At 37.2% G+C, this 19,194-nt stretch overlaps 1 protein-coding gene across 3 annotated transcripts in view; it reads right to left on the bottom strand.

Annotated features, from left to right (window-relative positions):
• Window positions 1–19,194, bottom strand: part of LOC129378961 (cadherin-18) — a 116,454-nt gene that overhangs the window by 35,361 nt on the left and 61,899 nt on the right. For all 3 annotated transcript variants that reach the window (XM_055059468.1, XM_055059467.1, XM_055059469.1), the window contains 3 exons: window positions 17,476–17,595; window positions 2,540–2,707; window positions 1,498–1,685 (listed from right to left, as the gene is read on the bottom strand). In XM_055059468.1, coding sequence (XP_054915443.1) covers window positions 1,498–1,685; window positions 2,540–2,707; window positions 17,476–17,595 — 476 coding nt within the window. The remainder of the gene's footprint in view (window positions 1–1,497; window positions 1,686–2,539; window positions 2,708–17,475; window positions 17,596–19,194) is intronic.

The raw sequence follows: 19,194 nt of genomic DNA, 5'->3' as shown, positions 1-19,194 counted from the left end.
AGTTCAAGTGACAGAAATAACAGAAGGAAATATAATTTCAAAAGCAAAGTTGGGCATATTACTTGAAAACAAATGTGCATTTCAGTGCATGGAGTAAAATTATGGATTTTTTTTAATGATGACTTGAAAAATGTCCCACCATAAATCAATTCAAAACACTTTATGAGTAAAAATGCTTAAGTCTTATAGACTTTTGAGTTAAAAATGAGAATGATCTACCGTTTGCAACTCATATTGTTAATTTAATTTACACGTCCACGAAATTGTTTTTGTAACTATTGAGGAATAGGCAGGTTGAGTCAAGATTTTTCTTTCTTTCACTCATATAGTAAGTGTTATGAGAGAATATATTTGTAAAGTAATGATGCACATTGTTCACTGATTGATATATTTTATAAATAGCTGCCATTTAGAGATGATATTTAATCAAAATCAAAATCCCCTTTTAAAGAGTATTTCCTTCACTCTGTAAACATTGTAGGTGTTTTATAAAGCATGTTGGATACAAGAACATTTAAAAAGCACAATATATTAGCCCCTCATCATGGAGACAATTCTTAACAAGGCTGCTAAAGGTCACAACAAAATCCTTCCAGAGTGAAATAAAAAACTCAGACCAAGAGCACCAGTTGGAAACATTAATTTCTAAGACACAATAGCTGAGAAATACTTTCTCCTTGAACATGGCAAAACTGGTTTGGAAAACTGATGGACAGACAGATGGATTCAGAATACGGAGAACGGCCGGTATTTACATGGCTCAGGGACAAAGCCACAGAAGAAATGGCTGAAATCTGCGAATCTGTGAATGCTTCTGGATACTTTAATAGTTCAAACATCAAATATCCCCGAGTAAGCATTAATACACTCCAGGGAAACCATGTCATTACTTCTGCAGAGGCTCAACTCTTGTTTTCCCAGGTCCACTTAATCAACAATAAATGGTCCAAAAGTGTCAAGTAGCATTGAACCCAGGTATTCCAGCTTCCAGCTGCATTTTCATTAGAAAATTTTAGATATTCTGAATACAAAAAATTCTACAAATAGGTAACTCTACAAATACTGAACCACAAATAAGCGGTGATCCAGCATACAAAATGAGCCACTTAAATTAAAATGTGAAAGTAGATCTCCAAAACACTTGTAAAAAAAGAATGCTACTTTCTTCTTGTGGTCAAACATTTTACACTGCAGAGTATTTAAGCAACTTTTCATTTCAGAAATCTGATTTCAATTTTAAATTTCTTTTACCGTCCAAGTACAAATAGCTATAGTACATTTTTATTACATGTAAAAACCCCAAACTGAAGTTTAAATTCAGCACAAGATACTGAAGGTCAGAACTTCAAGCTTGTTATAGCAGATGAGGTTCTGGGTCTAATGATCCTTTCAGGAATTGGCATCTCCACCCAAACTTCCTTTCATTTGGTGCCTGTAAACAAACCATTTCCTACCCATTGATACCAGGCTTTTCCCTCTCCAGTTGCACTCTCTTACCTTTTTCAGGCTGATGATTCCCTCCTTTGTGTCTCTGTCTGTGGATATGGAGAACATATTGGCGCCCTCTGAGTTGATGATGCTGTACTTAATGTCTGCATTAACACCAAGGTCTTCATCATTGGCTTTGATCTTCCCCACTGGTTTTCCAACTTGAGCGGATTCTGGGACATACAGCTGGTAATTTTCTGTGAATGAACATTGATTTGTATTCACTAGGAGAAAGTAAAAAACTAAATCTCCACTGCACCAAACAGCTGAATATCTGACTGTTTAGCTAAAAGCTTCGCTAAGCAGTTTGACTCTGTCACTATTTGTTCCTGAGGGAATGTCAGTAAAATTCTCTGCAGTGCTTCAATTGACATTAAGTGCTAAACTGTGGTTGATAGCACTGCAATGAAGCAGATATTTATTCAGGGAAACGTTGATGGTTCTTTGCTGCAGAATAAATGGGAAACTCGTTGCTGAAGGGCTATATTCTTGATGAGGCTCTGTCGTTATTTAAATTTTTCATTAGAATCGAGAGAATTCAGTCTGGGAAGCAGAGTGGTCTGAGCAATATCCATCTGGTTTTGCAAATGATAGAAAACAAAATACATTTTGACTTCTGAATTCAGAAAGTTTGATAAATGACAATAAGAATTAGTGACTGTCATTCTGTCCCTATTATTGAAGTTTGTTTCTTGCTTTAATAATGTTTTTAACATTGCATTTCAGAGGCAGTCCTTTCATTTATGGATGAAAGGATTGCACAGTTTATAAAAATACTCTTCAGGTTATAAAGCTGCATCAGGTAATTTTTGTTGAAGACTTCTTTTAGCTCAAAGCTGGAGGTATTTCAGAGCAATGCTGTGCTCAGTTTTACAACAAGCATGGCTTTGAAAAATTATTTTAAGCAGGAAGGAAAAGGCAAAAAGTACTACATATCAACCATTAGCTTCACATATCCAACCTAAATGGGACAATTTGTTCATGTTTGGTAAGAACTATTTATAGAAATCAGATTTTTTAAAAGTGATGATTCCACTTTTATAGTACTTACTTTGGGGAAACTTGGGTGGGTTGTCATTGACGTCTGTCAGGGTGACGTTGATAGTGGTGGAGCCAGAGAGCCCTCCAACTTGGCCTGCCATGTCTTTGGCTTGAATCACAACGGTGTAGTGTTCTTTGGCTTCTCTGTCCATGTCTGCTAAGGCGGTTCTGATAATTCCTGCAAATTCAATGCAAAAAAAAAAAAAGAAGCAATTTAGAATAATAAAGATAATATGTAGAACATCTAAACATTTGTTGTTTAAAAATTGCAAGGTCAATGACTTTTTTTTATCATGCACCTCCTGATTCTCATGAAGGAGGTTCTGCTTATGTGAAATAAATTTGTTCATTTGTGATGGATCTTTGTGAGCGGTGCTCACAAGGTTCCATGCACGACAGTGTGACTCACATATGAACTCCCATTCAAAAGAAGAGAAAACCTGAGTCACTACAAGAGTCAAGGAAGAAAAAAATGACTTTTTTGTAAATACAGTATCTGAGATCGACTAAAACCTCGTTTCACACACTTCTTGCAAAGGAAACAAAAAACTGACCCAAAAGATTCTGTAATAGAGTGAATAAAAAACTGGGACATGCTTTAGAGAATCTAGGTAACGTTAAAAGGTTCATTTTGGACTAATTATCATCCAGAATGAACACAAAATAATATGGTTATATGACAGAGCTTTGTGTATTTTGCATCTATCTACAAGTTTTGGGGTGTACATTTTTACAAACTTTGATTTTCGAATAATCTTTATTGAATAAGTAACTATCCAGTGATAAACACTGTGTTGCTGCTAAAAATATGACCAACAAATAATCTGGGAAAAAGTAATAAAACCTACATTTTGCCACTGCAATGTAACTAAAACTATTAAGTTGACAGTGGGTGTACGTTTGTTTTATGATGAATAAAAATATATTTTTTTATTATTATAAAAGTAGAATAAAATATTTGTTAATATATTAACTCTAAATATACTATTTTGTGAATAATATTATTCATAAAACAGATGTTTATTTTCTCCCAAATTTTCAGGTTTATTTTATAGCACTAAATGTAATAATGTGCCCCTTTCATCTTTAATTTTGTAGATCCTTGATTGCTTTTTCCTTCCGATTCTATTATATATAAATACGCTTTGCAATCTTCAATCATATTACACTGTAACACCCTGAGGTACTTGCACTGTCGCATTTAATCATAATGCAGAAAACACAGGATGCTGAGCCATGAACCTTCATAATATGATATACGGTTGCATCTCTGACTAAAACGAAAATGTTCCTTGCGACACAGCAGGAGCCTAAAACAAAAAATGAATTTGCTCCCTGTGTTGACTTTTTAAAAAGGTTTTTGTGACATGAGTGGCCTCTATTTGCAGTAACCAGACAGGAAATGGGCAGAGATACAGCAAGATTTTATAAGGTCAATGTGTGCTACTTTATGTCTTCCAACAAGACATAATTTACAGCCTTGGTTTTTGCACACACAAAAAAACTCCACACAGGACAAGATCCATATGTTCACACTGGTGTTGTTATATATTGTGTTGTTGACTGGCACCAGGACGTTCTGGTCACCACTGACCTTGTGTTCTGCAATAGATTTAGAGATTATACAGAAACACTGAGACCTTGAGGTAAACAAAAAATGGATACAAAGATGACTAAATGGATGTTAGAGCGCCATGTTAGAGGTGTCAAAAAAAAAAATGCCATCATTCTTTTCTTATTGGTATGTTGATAATTATGTGAGAAAAATTATCACAAACATTCTGTGACTCTACCTTGGCCCTAAGAATCTTGAAATGTTATGGTGACTGTACAATGTTTTTATGACTTTGAACTTTTGCGCTTTTCCAATAAAATGAAAGCGTATCAAATTTATTAAGATGTCTTTGAAATGCTCTGTCAAGCTAAAACTCAAACTATTTTATTGTACTCCCTTTCAATCCAAGCGGCTCGGATTTCACCAAACTCCACTTAGGAGTTAATGGATTCAGTTTGATTATTTCCTGTACTTCACAAAAGAGCTAGACATTGGCGTGTTACACGATAGATCATTTTCCTCTCTTGTGCTTTCAGAACTCTAAAGACAGAAAGTAATCCTTTTGCCTCAGGCTGAATAATCATTAAAAGTGGGTCAAGAAGCCAAGCAGGCAGCAGTATTAAGATCTGGGGGATCTGAGGTTACACATCATCTGTCACAGTGAGCCTGGCTGACGTCCAGGCAACCGCTAGTAAGCCTGGATTTACCAGGAGGTAATCAACATAAAAGGCTAAATATAGGCTAACTGGCATGGTGGATGAAGGTCTATCAAAACAGAAAACTTAGAAAGCTGTAATCAAGATTTCACATGTCGGATGATTTTGCAATTTTAATGTAACCTTTCAAATATAAACCTGTCAAGTTGGAGACAAGCGAGCAGTAAACAGAATGTTCTACTCTTGTATTAGTAGTGGTGGTGTGAATAAGGAGCTCAGTGATTCATCCTCTTTATGATCGTTCCAGACAAGTTTTCAATATAAAATGAGACAAAACACTCCATTCATAAAGGCCACAAGTAAACCTCGAGGCTGTGTTGTGTAAAATAAAGAAATAATAGGTTGAACCACTTTTGCTCTTGATAAAGTTCATGGAACTGGTGGCAGTTCTTTTTCAAGCGCCACCCTCAGTAGTAACAAATGCTTTCACAGTGTCATTCTGTCCATATTACCTCCGCTTGAGAAGATGTAGCTGGAAGTAGGGCAGCAAAGGAAGCTGCTTTTATTTCTAGGCATATAACAGAATTTAATGTACTTTGGCTCACAAGCAGAATCCTCACTGACCGTGGTTGATATCTTGTATTGGCTCCATTTTCGTAGTTTCATTTTACTGTTTAACTGCAGATCCATTTTACTTTCTGATTTACACTGCAAGACAAACGCAAACTTACCAAGCATTAATGTCAAGCTTACAAACAGATTTATGTCAAGCTTTTAAAGAAAAAAGCTTATGATTTCCAAATGAGACATCCATTTTTTTCTTTTTTTTTTTACAAATATACCCTCAAATTCTGTTGATTAATATCACATAAAAGATCCAAGACGAGACGCAGCCATGGGAAAGTCAGAAATGCTCCATCCAGAGAGGAACCTTAAATCTGAGCCTAAACCAGAGCTGAGGATGAGACATAAACGTTTATGTTTCTAGAACATAACTAAAACAGCGTAGTTCCCTCCATGATGTCGACATATATTGCAAAAACATTCAATTTTACCAACTAATTTTGGTCTAGTTTCCAGTGAAAATATCAGAGAACATTTGAAATAAAACAAATCTAACATACAAGTAACTTTTCATCAAGATATTTGAGCTTATTTTAAGTCAATAATTCCTTAAAATTGATGAAAAATTGTGCTTACAGAAGAAAAGTGAAGACACAACCCATCCTTCAACAACATATATAGAAACTGCATGTTTTAAACCGCAAATTATTACTGCTGGACTTGGTAAAGTGCAATAATGTGAAAAGACGTGAAATTCTCTTATACTTTTAAGGCTTTGATAAACTGCAGAGCATGGCAAACTGAAAGGGTAATAGGTTCTAAGAAAAAGAAAAGATGCAATGCTTTATATAATACAATGCCGTTTTTTCCAACTCCCACTGGGAATGAAAATGCACGTTCAACTCAACATTTTCAAGACTCACAACCCGAGTAGCTTATTGTCGTCAAAGTGTTCTGCTGAAATGCCAGGTCTCAGCAGGGATCTGCTGTGGTTCTTTGTTCCAAAAACTAATCAAAGTGGTGCTAACAACTTTCCTGTAATGATACAAGCCCTGCAAACTCCCTTGTTATTACCCTCAGCCTTAGCAACATTTGACCTTAAGTCCTTGAGACACATTACTTGGAAAGTGGTCAAAGTTTTTGAGTAAAATCCACACCAAGACGGACGACCTGACCTTTCAAATTTCATATTACCTCTTTGTTCATAAAGGTGTGACATTCATGAACAATATTTCACAGCTGGAACCAAACCAATAAGCACATACAGAAAAAATTTATGAGATTTTCTTTCTGTGGCTACGAGAATTGTGCTTTCATCCACAGTGAGCAGCGAGAATGACCAACTGTGAGTCACACAAAGTGAAACAAATAGTCTTTTACAAAGGATTTCACACCTTTAAACTTTTTCAGACTTTTTTCCATATTTAAACCCAAAATGTACATTCAGAATATTGAAGATCAGCTTCAAGAAGGTCAAATAGCACAGCAGATCAGGGAGAAAGATGTGGAGACACTCAAATTAGAGATAGTTATTAAATCAATAACATCGCAGGCGGGAGAGTCTATTGACGGGACGTCTCTGGGCTTTAGAGGAAAACATTGTGAGAATAAAACAGTAAATCAACAATAAAAATGCGGAAGACGTTTCTCTCATTAGATGAGATTTAAAATCTACCTTTTTTGTTTCTGTGGTGGATACGTTAAACTGCACATTTCTCAAAACAAGGGTTGCAACAGATAAAAAAAAATACTATGAGATGTTCATATTAAATTCTTGCACATCTATGATTATGAAATTGCCAACACTCTATGGCCTTTGATGTATTTGATAGTTATAAATTAAATCCAATGTACTGGATGTCCATCCGTCCATTTTCTTAGACCCTTGTCCCTAGAGGGGTCGGGAGGTGCTGGTGCCTCTCCAGCTAACGTTCTGGGCGAGAGGCGGGGTCACCCTGAACAGGTCGCCAGTCTGTCGCAGGGCAACACAGAGACAGACAGGACAAACAAACATGCACACACACTCTCACACCTAGGGGGAATTTAGAGAGACAGTTATGTTTTTGGACTGTGGGAGGAAGCTGGAGTACCCAGAGAGAACCCAGCATGCACAGGGAGAACATGCAAACTCTGTGCAGAAAGAGCCCAGGCAAAGGGGCCACTGTGCAGCCCCCATACTGGATGTAATCAAGTATATCATATTGCAATATTATCATTGCATTCAATAATTTTGCAAAAAACAAAACAAAAAGTGTTTACATATGGGTTCTAGTGGAAATATCTTAATACACTTGGAATAATAAATTAGTGTTGGTGTGCCACAGAAAATGAAAATGACACTGAAGTTCAAGGGGTTTGAATACTTTTAACACAGTAAAAATGTCAACAAGATTTATTTGGTTGCAAAGTTTTCACTGCAGCCTCTTCATCCTTAAATCAAATTATCTTCCAACACTGAAAAAGTCACTGGGGCATTCTTAGGAAGGAAGCAGGAAACACACATCAGTGTTCTGACACAAAGATCAGACCTCTGATCTCTCTTCCCAGCTCAACTCTGAGCTGTATGGCCTGAGACCGCGTCTCCTAAATCTCTCTGGTTCCCATCCGTTAATTCAGAAAATAATTGAGAAAGAGCCGACTTCCATGAACCTGGCCTCATCTGACACGGTGAGGTGGTTAGCCTTTTCCTCAACCTCCTCAGTCTATTATAGTCGATACTATCGCACTATCCACCTCTTTGTCTGGCGGGAAACTTCTAAGGGAGAACAATCTCCCAAGTGAGCAAAAAGGATTATAGGAGATTACTAAAGCACTCTTCAATCTCCAGCTCTAGGAATCTTGGTCTTTTGGCTCATCTAATACAGTCTTCATGTGAGTACAGTTGCAGTTTGAGGGAAACAATGTTGGATGAAAGCAGCAGCTGAATTTAAGAAATCACGACAGCACTCTCCTCCTTTACAGGTACAATAAAGACATTTTTTATACAGTTATTATAGAAATATGATTACAAAGCCAGAAGTAGTATGAGTCTCTTTGAAGATGTATTCCTCTTTTTTTTGGCTTTTACGTCACACTTAAATGTTTAAAACAGAATAGAGCAGGATAGAATATTGATCTCCAAGAATAAACAATTTATTAGTTATCAAGCTAGGTGTTAAATATTAATAATACAAATATAATACGTGATCAAATTGGTGAACTACATACATACATATACCTAAGAGTGATGTATTTCAAATCACTGAATATAAATAACTAAATAACAAGTTTGCACACGCAATTATGTTAATCTATGAATAATCTATAATTGACTGCAGAGAAAATGAGATCCGAGTTAGGATTTCGAATCAGACAAAGTCAACCAGAGTAAATACAAAGGGCACTTTTTCAAAAGAATATTTAACGGACAAAGTGAAATATCATTGAAAAAAAGAAACAATGAACTACATCAAATAAAAATACATCACTTTTTTCTCCTCTGTCCAAAGTTAAATCAGCCAAACTTCTCTTTCAGATTTGTTAAAATTACCTCAATTATTTCCATTTGCTAAATGCAACAATGAGAGAAAGCATGCCAGATATTTATCATTTACATCTAAAACAATCTGTTTATTTATTTAATCACTTTATTTAAATACTTTGTTATTAGTGAGACAGACTACTTAGAAAGAGGTCAATTTTTTTTTAGTAAAATCCACATCAACATGGACGACATCCCAGTCTGTGGCCGTCTGGCAGCACTTTATGAACAATTTCAATTCAATCAACCAAACACTCTAAATAATCCTAGTTCTCAAACACTGCATTTAATTCAATTTATAGACGTTTGTTTAAAGGGTTTTCTATCAACGGAAACAGATTGCATCAAGTCCTTGACTTATACGATTCGTTCTTCCTGGACAAGAGACAGTATTTAATCATGTCATTGATTTTAGAGTGATCTTTTATACTAAGGAAGCATGTGGTGACAGTGGAGGGGAAAGACTCCACTTACATAAGGAAAAATCAAACTGACCCAGAACCTGGCTAAGTATCAGCAGCCGTCTGACCGGGGGTTAGAAAAGACAGCAGATGCACAAAAAACAGAATAACTGATGGTAGTATTTGTTTGACCTGTTGAAGGCAGTTCTACCAAATACTGACTGACCAACAACAAGACAAATTTGGTCTGATTAAACTTCAGACGATGAGAAAAAAAGAAGTGGAAAAGTTGAAACTTATGGTTTCAACTGTGGATGTTGTGCCATCTTAATAACTTGAAACCCTTTAAGCAATTCTAGAAAAAAAAAAAAAAACAGAAAATTTAGTCACTGTAAGCACTTAAAGTTTTGCTACTTCCATCAAGAGCAGTAAGATAGTTTCTGACAATTTTTCAATTCAAGCCAGGTTAATTAGGATTCCTTTCATTCCTTTTAATATTTGAAAGTGCTGATGTGATTAAAATTTTAAAACAAAATAAATTGTAAGGGGTGAAATATTTTTTATTTTAACAGTTATAAGTCTTGGAAAGAACTGCTTGGACTACATCACCAATGATTGGCGTCAGGAAAGATTTTCCTTGATTTAACGAGAGCAAATGCTTAATCCACTAAGTGCAGAAACATCCTGATCTGTGTCAGCTCCTTCAATAAACTCAAACACTCACAAATCCCAGATCAGCAGTGAAATTAGCCTGGTTAAGATTCAAAGGGGTCCCTGGGCTTTGGCAATGCAGAGAGTCTTTGCATGCGTGTGTGTGTGTGATGGAGTACAGATGTGAAGTGCGGTTAAGGGGTATTCGAGCGTGAGTCTTGAGAGGAACAGCCTTGACGTCTCGGAGGATAAGTGACAGATGCACAGTAGTGAAGGGGAAGACAGGAGTTATGACCAAACTATAAAAAGGATGAATGCAGCACCACGTCTCAGATGTGCTTTCAGCTGAGATATAGAAAGTGCTTTACCAAATTCTGCTGGCTTGCAGTTTTGAGATTTGCAAACCATGTAATCAAGTAAATCCTCTGCAGTGAATGTTGTTGAACACAGTTTGAATGTCACTAATCTTGCTACAACAGCCTGGTTATATTTGCAAATACAATATTTCCTCTGGACTGGTTTGCATTCACTGCTCCTCACTAATTTGCTGCTCTCCTTGTGTGTCGTGATGAGACTCAACATGCACTGCAGGCAGCAGGTTTAAGGATCTTCATCCAAAATGATGATTTGTAGCCGTTTCTCAAAACTACCTTGAATGAATATGCAAAGAAACCAAAATTTTATCACGTATTCCTCTAGTTTCTTGAGCAATTATCTTAGTGGATTTGAATAAAAGTAACTTTTAAGCAAGAAATAGAAGTTTGTTTTAAGTCAGCAAAACTGGGACCCTGTTTCCAGCTCCAGGGTTTTCACACGAGTCTTGCTTTTGTTCTGCGGTTGAAATCCACACTTTGCACCAAAATATGTTCATCTCTGAAACAAAAACCCAATCTGTCCCTGATTATGTATTGTCATACTCCAATTAGGCTTTTGGAAAATGCTTGGAGGTTCGACTTGGTTCTCTCCCTGACATGTTGGCTGATTTCTTTACGTCTATGATGTCACACAAGGAATGATTATTTGGGACTTTTCCCTAAAGTATATCCAATTTCTTTTGTGTTTTTTTTCCACACATGTGGTTTCAAATGTAGTACACAGAGTTCAGGCAGTCAAACAGAGAAACTGGTGACGTCTGGAACTGTTCATTAACACTGACTGAAGGAATTGAGTTACCTCACCCATTTTTCTTTTCCCTAGTCGGGTTTTTGGGAGTCTTTCTCAAATGCAAATCAGCATGTGCAAACCAACGTTCAGGACCGCTGCCTTCGCTCGCACCACATCCTGCCTACCAGCATGACTGATTGGACCCGAGTCACACTACCGGGCTCTAATCAGGCGCCAACAATCAGCTGCACCTGCTGCAGAGAAGTGCAGCTAATCTGTCCGTTAGGGTGGCTGTGGTTTCATGTGAGCAGCTTGCTATCATGGCTCCCGGTGTTTTATGTTGACTCGCTGGTGATTACATGTCACCAGTTTGGCCAGTTATAATGATTGGTTTTTGTTTTTATTTTTCTGTGAATTTAGCTGCAGCCATTTGAAGCGCAGTGCTGACACACTGCATTTCCACGTTTGTGCAAATCAGTGTGTTTCCTGAGTGAGCTTTTTTAGGTGATTTATGCTAGGACTGCAGAAAAGACCAAATCCTTTCCAGTCCCCTTTTCTAATACAGATGATAATGTTTGGTCAAGTTGCAAGTTGCAAACTTCCCCCTGAAGAAGTTTAACATCTTCAAGCACTTTACATGTTTAGTCATAAGAAGAGGAGAGAGAAAAGTTTAAAAATTAGTCTGAATTGCACAAATGTTTTTTTCTATAAGGGGTCTCTTTCAGCACAAATTTCCTCTTTTTGAACAGGGATGTTTGAAGTGAGGCCTTCCTTTTTATATAAAAATGTTCAAAGTACTTGTATCTTCATAACTATGTAAATTTGATCAAATAAAAATTCTTTCTCAGGAGCAAATGTCTGTGTAATTAAGTGAGCAATTTTAGCAAGAAGAGAGAAAAAGAAAAAAATATATAGTCTGGAGAAAGAAAATGGAAAGCAATTGACCTAAACTTCTTTATGTATATTTTTCTAAATCAGAAATTAAAACGTGTGAGTAATTTTTCACACACATTGTTGAATCTATGTTATGAAGAATCACAGCAGTTTTGAAAGCAAAAGTTGTGGGTTTGAATCCCGGCCAGGCGTCTTCCTGAATGAAGTTTTTATGTCCTCCCTGCGAATGTGTGGGTGTATAGATATAAAATGGACATCAATAGAGTGCCTTAAATATTGTGCATGCTTTCTGCAGTGAAGAGAGGCCAGCATAAATTGTTTTTTAAAAGTCCACAGCCGTATATGTTCTGACAGTCTTATGTCACAGCTTCTTTCAGTCAAAGGACTATACTTTTCCCCCTGGGCTCTTCAATAATTTTCAATACAAGCAGCACTTGCTACACGCCAGCTTAAGGTCTGTGCCACCTACACTTAGGGCCATAACAAATTCAATCGTATCCCAAGTTTCCGTCCGTTTCTGCATTTTAGATGAAACCATCACAGTCCTCCTGTCAGTTGTGATTCCATCAAGGCTTCGGTTCGTTTTCTTGTAAGGATGAGGAAATGCCTCCGTGTGATTTCAGTCGTAATTATAAAGTATGAACTCATTTCTTCTCACCCGCTAGCACATCTATAAGTGACTTTGAGATGTCACACGTCTAAAAGAATTAGCCTTTGATTTAGAAAATAGGCCTATTTAACTGTTACACAATTAATTTCTACAACTCAAACAGAGGCACAAATTATTATTAGCTCAAGGCATTCTGAAAACAAATTTTTATTTCAAACAATAGATAATGGGCACATCATTTGATTTCATAATTCACTGCTGCTACACAAAATTGGGAACAAACATACCGTTTTGGTCCAATTTCTTTCAAAGATTGTTTATTTTCTGAATTGAGCAACCTTCTAAAAACACTGACTGAATGTAAAACCTTTTTATTCCATGGGCTCTAATTTGCAGCAAGTGTGAGAAAATATATTCGGTATAAACCGTGTTTTAAAATGGCATTGAGCAAGTTCCCTTACAATATTTTGTCATTTCACAGCATCCAGAAGGGAAAGTGTGCATGAATATCTGGGCGCAGACAGGTGCTTTGTGCTTGAAATGAACACAAATGCGTTGCAACCTTGACTGCAGCTGGTTTCTGGGATTCACTGGGAACAAAAAAAATGTAAAAAAAAAATCACCTTGAGCAGGTGATAGTGCAGCATTAATCCCAACCCTGAGCATAATGTCAGCATGCAGCAGGAGGCTGCAGGAGGAAAGAAAAAAAAGTTTTTAATGATGCTTGCTGCCTCATACATAAATGGGCTCAACTCCTTCAACAAAAAAAAAACAAACACCCAGTGTTTGCACTGCAAATGACTGCATCCTACGGACGGCTAAGTCAACAGCCTTGACAGTCAACCTGGAGACACTGTATGCAAAGCAATGTTTACATGAGGCAAGGCATAATTAAAAAGTATGTCTTGCCTGGGACACGCAGAGGGAAGAATGACTCTACAGGGACAGGCCCCGTCCACACACACAAAATCAATTCTGATTGGACAGTTCAACGTTACAGCCAGGGATTAAGCTGTTTGGTATGTTAATTTTATTTATAGTGTGACCATAACATGTGTGGGTTGTGTGAGCTTCAGTAGAGATTCCACATTTCCACTGTTTTGCAGTAAAAAGAAAAACAAAAAGCTTTACAGTTTATAACTTCAGGGATTTTCACACTACAGTCTACCTGCCTGGTGCAATAATAATGTTGGCTGACATGATGCCGGAAAATATGCTGCAGCTTCGACTTATCATGCATCTTATACTGTAGCAAACAAAACCTGCCACAGATTTTTAGGACGCTTCGAAAAACTCCATGACAACACAATGACCCAACAGTAACATGGATTATTCTCACACTATTCGGTGCTGTCTGGACTATCAAGATTCCTTCAACAACCCTTGAAACTGACTGTATGGACAATGATGAAATAATGTGGAAAAAATAAATATATGACAAAAAACTAATATATTTTGTCCAGATGATGAAGAGCATTGAATTTAACACCCTTGATCCCAACACACATGGACCTCTCAGAGCAGGAGCAAGACGCTTGGACTTATTTTGCTTTTGTATTGCGAGATAAAGCATGTTTTGGTACATATGTCAAGACAGATGCGTTGAATTTGAATTTCCAACTACTCCGAGTTATAAGCCTAAACAGTTGAAAAGCTAACATATGTGAACTGAAGAATGAATCAGAGTTATAGTAGCATCTGCATCAGCTCTTAGTTGCAATAGCTAAACTTCATTAAGCAGCTGCAAGCCATTACGGATATTAAAGCCATATTTAATGAGCATTTCCAGAGCTGCAATAAACGTTCATGATAGCTTTGGAGATAACTTTATCACTATTTGTGACATCTTCCCAGGTTGAAAAGATCGTTGCCATTTTATGCAATTTGTCAGCAGTCAGACACTCCTGCTTCTCCAGTCATTCTCAGATATAAGGGGATGTTATCACACTGGCCAAGTCAGGAGAAACTAACTGAGTGAAAGCGGTCACTTTGACTCCTGCTGAGGATTTGGGTCAAGTCCGAGGCAATCCCTTATGTCTTTCTTCAGCGCCATCTGTGTGTGCCAAATGCCATGATTACCTTCTGTGCTTAAATAATCTTCAGTCACTTCTCTGTCAGGATGGCAACCTTTGCTCAGAGGGGAATACGCTGCATGTGTGAGCACTTGTATAACGCCCCCACAATAGTTTGTGAAATTCCCATGAAGGTGTCCTTGCAGATTAAGCATAATGGGCATCGAGTACAGGAGGATGTGCGCACGTGAAAGCATGCTAATGCACCGCAAGACATCTGCAGAAGTGGCTTCATCTCTCCGGCGGGGAGCTGGAACGTGGCGGTGCGCCAGCACAACTACTTTAATACCTCAGCTGATTGTGTAAACCATCAAATCAAAGTGCAGCTCGCCGCATGTGTCCGTCCTCTGCTGACCAACAGGAGTCTAGGTGCTAATTTTAGAGACAAGGCTGGTGTGCCAGTGACAAAAAAAGGCAGCAGCCTACTTGTATAAATTAATATGTGTGGGTGGAATAGTGCTGTGTGGAGAGAGCAACTGGCTGAGGCCTTCCATCACATCCCCATCCTCTGCATGCCCCACGCCCAATTAGAACTCAGACAAGCTGCAGAGTCAGCTCAGGCAAAGTGAGGCATCTGATTCATCCAGGACTCTGTTTACAGGGAAACGCAGGGAGAAACTGCACATATCATCCTTTTATCTCCATAAAGAATGATTAAAAAACATCAGGTTACAACTCAGGTTGTCACAGTAACTAATTTCGCTGGGTGATAAATTGTTATTGAAGTTATTGCAATAACTTCAAGGACAATATTAATATTGTCCTTGAAGGCATAATAGTGCAAGTACACATGAACGTTTATCACTGGACCTTAAGGACATTTTAAATCTCCAAAACAAACAAAAAAACCCAACAGAAGCAACAAATAAAATGAATTATGACGTGTCTGTAAACAAAAACAGGGCTAGTTGAGACCAAAGCACCAGAGTGAAGACTTGTTTTCTGTTTTGGTAGAAAAAGTCACAGAAAAGAAAAAAAAACATTATAAATCAATCAAATGGATATTTTTGAGCTCATTTTAATTAATTAATTGATTTATTGCTGATTGCGACAGGCTCAGTAACAGCAATGTCCTAACCCTTAACCTCCATCCATCCATCCATCCATCCATCCATCCATCCATCCATCCATCCATCCATCCATCCATCCATCCATCCATCCATCCATCCATCCATCCATCCATCCATCCATCCATATTTTGATCTTCACAAGTTTCATATTTTAGAAATATGATACATAAAATTACAAAAAAGTTTAATTAATAACTTAGAATTAAGTCAAAAAGGCAAAAAACTTTATACAATCAGCTGGGTTTCCTTAGAAACAAAACTTTTAAAATTAATTTGAATCATGAACTGGACTAAATGTACTGTTTGAAATCTGTGTGATTGAACTAAAAAGTGCCTCAAGAGGACACAAAGTATGAGATTTTAAAGTGAACAATATGTAGAAGTATGTGAAAACATTTGGTTTACACTGCAATAACAAAAAACAAGATTCACTCTAAAATCTGCCACCATGCCACTGTGGAATTGTTTCATTAATTCCCAATCGTCTTTTTTTCCTCATGGTAAAGTCAAAATGTACAGCTGTTCATTTGTATTGCTCATTCAGCATGAAAATTCCCGTTTCACATGGGCGGTACGGTCTCTACGGAGGTGGCAATGTGTCCCAGATGGCAATAAGAGATGAGTTGTTCAGGTTACCCAACAGCAGCACCAGAAGAGGCAAAGCAACTTTCGATGCATGAGCAGCTGCAGCACAAATGACCGTGTAAGTTTCAGAGAAATAAGAAAGAAAAAAGATGTACACACGCTGAAAATGTTGCATTTTTTACATCAGATAAAAGTCATATGTCTTGTACCGTAGAAGGTTTATTAATGTTTAATGGATTATAGAAGAGGCCTCTCAAACAAAGGATGAACTTTAAAAGTCTGAGCACCACTGAGCAGGAAACAATGGCTTGCTGGAAAGAGTTCTGCAAATGTCTATGTAGTCCCAAGAGAATTTACTTATGGTCCACAGCGAGGTTCGCGTGCTTCACAATATAGCGGTTCTGTGACTCAGCCATGACTGCACTATGTAGCTTTAACTTTTATGATGTGGTCAAAATAGCACCGGAAAGATTTCTTACATTTTCAGAGTTAAACAACAATAGTTGTACAATACCTTGCAGGAGCATTTTTACCCCAGGCTTTTCCCCACTGGGTTACATTACAACAACAATCTATGTTGTATTTTACTACCATTTTAGATGATAGAACAATGCAATGTGCAGCAGACATTGTATTGTCAAGAGGGGTCAACAGCTATCTTCCATCAGCTTAAATTACCTTGAGACCTCCACTAAAAACAACTAGTACTGCCTATTTTAAGTTAAAACACTAAATATACACAATGCCCATATTAGAAACCATATTAGCAATATCTGCAGTTTTTCTTATTTCTACTCCTGAATTCAATCAATTAGATTGTCTGATTTGAAAATGCTAATCACAAGCATGTCTAGTAGCTTGGCTTGTCAAAAAGCTTTTTCTTTTGAATATTTTATATACTGAAAAATCTCTGAAAAGGCAAATTTTCCAGATTTCTAGACAGCAAACTAATAATTATGTCGTCTGCATATTGTTCCACCTGAGCTATGAAGGCCTCTTAGCTGTTCATTGGACTTTATTTAGAATCATCAGAGTAACAGGATCTGAATAAAAAATTTGTTTTTCAAGTCAGAAACATTTCTCAAAGTCACCTGTTGCTTTTGTCAGTGAACCACAAAAGTCCCAGTAAAAACATTCAGGTTTGTAGATGCCAAGATGTAAAGAAATTCAAAGGTGATAATACTTTTGGATGTTGCTTTTAGTGCTTCTATGCAAATAGGCGTTTACTGCAATATTTTATTTTCAGCAATTAGGAATACGGCACCTGTTTTGGGGTCCACTGAGAAATATGGCTGTCCTTGTAAAATACTGTAGACTATCCTGGCGCTGTTTCCGTAGGTTGGGTCGTCAGCATCCGTCGCTGTGACTTGCAACACGGACGTACCTAAAAATAGAAGAAAAGAGAAGCAAAAGTGATTTCCTGCTTTCTCTGTAAAAGGTTTTCTAATGGCAATGTAGTAACACTCATGTAAAATTGTGCACTGGTTTGAAATCTCCAAGCAACCACAACTAGAACATTACAATCCCAGAAGATTTAGACATCTAGACATGGCTAGAGAGAGAAGAATAGTTTAAATACTAGTCAGACTTCAAACAAAGTCACCCTGTGTAATGTAAAGAAACAAGGAGCTACTCAGCAAGAATGCTAATTTAGCATGATTCAAAACTGGTTAACATATGGCTGGAAAAAAATCCTCTGAGGTTCATTCATGCCTGCAATGAGACTGTGGTGGAGATACAATGTGCAAAGAAATTATACTAAATAGTCAAACTTGTGGATCCAGATCTTCTTTGAAAAAAAAAATAATAATTTCAGATTTTTGTTGTATAATATGTTCATCTTGGAAAAAGCAGTTCAAATTAAGAGCTCAAAATTTCAACAAAAAACTAGAAGCCCATAAGAAATGTATGTCAACAGCTCCAGCGCATCTGATCAGACAATAAATCACTTAAAGAAAAAAAGGTTTACGAATATGTAATGGGGACATTTAAAAAATCATTTTGCACAATGCATGATCTCCATCACATGCGAGTTATTGAGAATGTTTTTAATAGCCTTTCTCAGCTGAGAAAATATTATGAATGCACTTACGTTTATGAATTAAAAAAGCACCATAAAATAAAGACAAGTGATTAAAAAGCTGAACTAATGCTGACCTTTTATTCTGCAGCTCATTGTATAAGCAATTGAGGTTCAATTTTACACACCAAGTGTTGCTCACATGGCATTACAGGCTTCATTGACCCCTTTTAATCACATGATGAGTGCACTGTAATTGCACAACTGGCTTATTTGATGCACTGCTGTATTTATATATGGAAGCACTACAGTGTGATTTGATGTAGGCCGCATGATGCATCGTGCAGCTGCCTGGACTCTCGCCTTTCTTTCCTGAGCTTCTTTGGAAATTGCACAGTGAAACTCCTCTGAGTCCTACCAGATGTGATTTTTTTCCCCTTCTTTCAGTTACCCGGTGGAGCAGAGTGCAATGTCAGCCGCCATAAATCATAAACAGTCCACAGCATGCTGGTTAGCTGTGAATGCAAGCAACCATGCGGGGATGGCTTTAGTGGAAATCATCAACTCCTTTATTGCTTTGCAATCTAAATTTGTTCTAAATGAATAAAAGTTAGAATCAAATTTTTAACACACAGCTTTACTCCTGCTTTAATAAATTCATCTTTAAGTATCTATGCAGGTTGCATAACAGTGCATTCATTAGATATTCACACTTACACGTAAAGCTGCAGTAAATAACTTTTAAAGACAATATGTGTTTTTACAAATTTGTTAAAACTGTTGCTACGACTGTGAAAAAAAAACAACAACATAAAAATCAAACTGTTTTCTCCAAGTGGCCCTACTGCCATCGACAGAAATACATGATGAGAAACAACCAATCAGAACCAGGGGGTGGGTCTTTACATTGCTACACTACAGCTAGTTAGCATGGTCACGATGACCGTGGATAAATGGTTTTCC

Source organism: Poeciliopsis prolifica, unplaced genomic scaffold, assembly GCF_027474105.1.
Source record: "Poeciliopsis prolifica strain line A6 unplaced genomic scaffold, Auburn_PproV2 SCAFFOLD054, whole genome shotgun sequence".
Classification (NCBI taxonomy): domain Eukaryota; kingdom Metazoa; phylum Chordata; class Actinopteri; order Cyprinodontiformes; family Poeciliidae; genus Poeciliopsis; species Poeciliopsis prolifica.
This window is presented reverse-complemented; position numbering and strand designations above follow the sequence as displayed.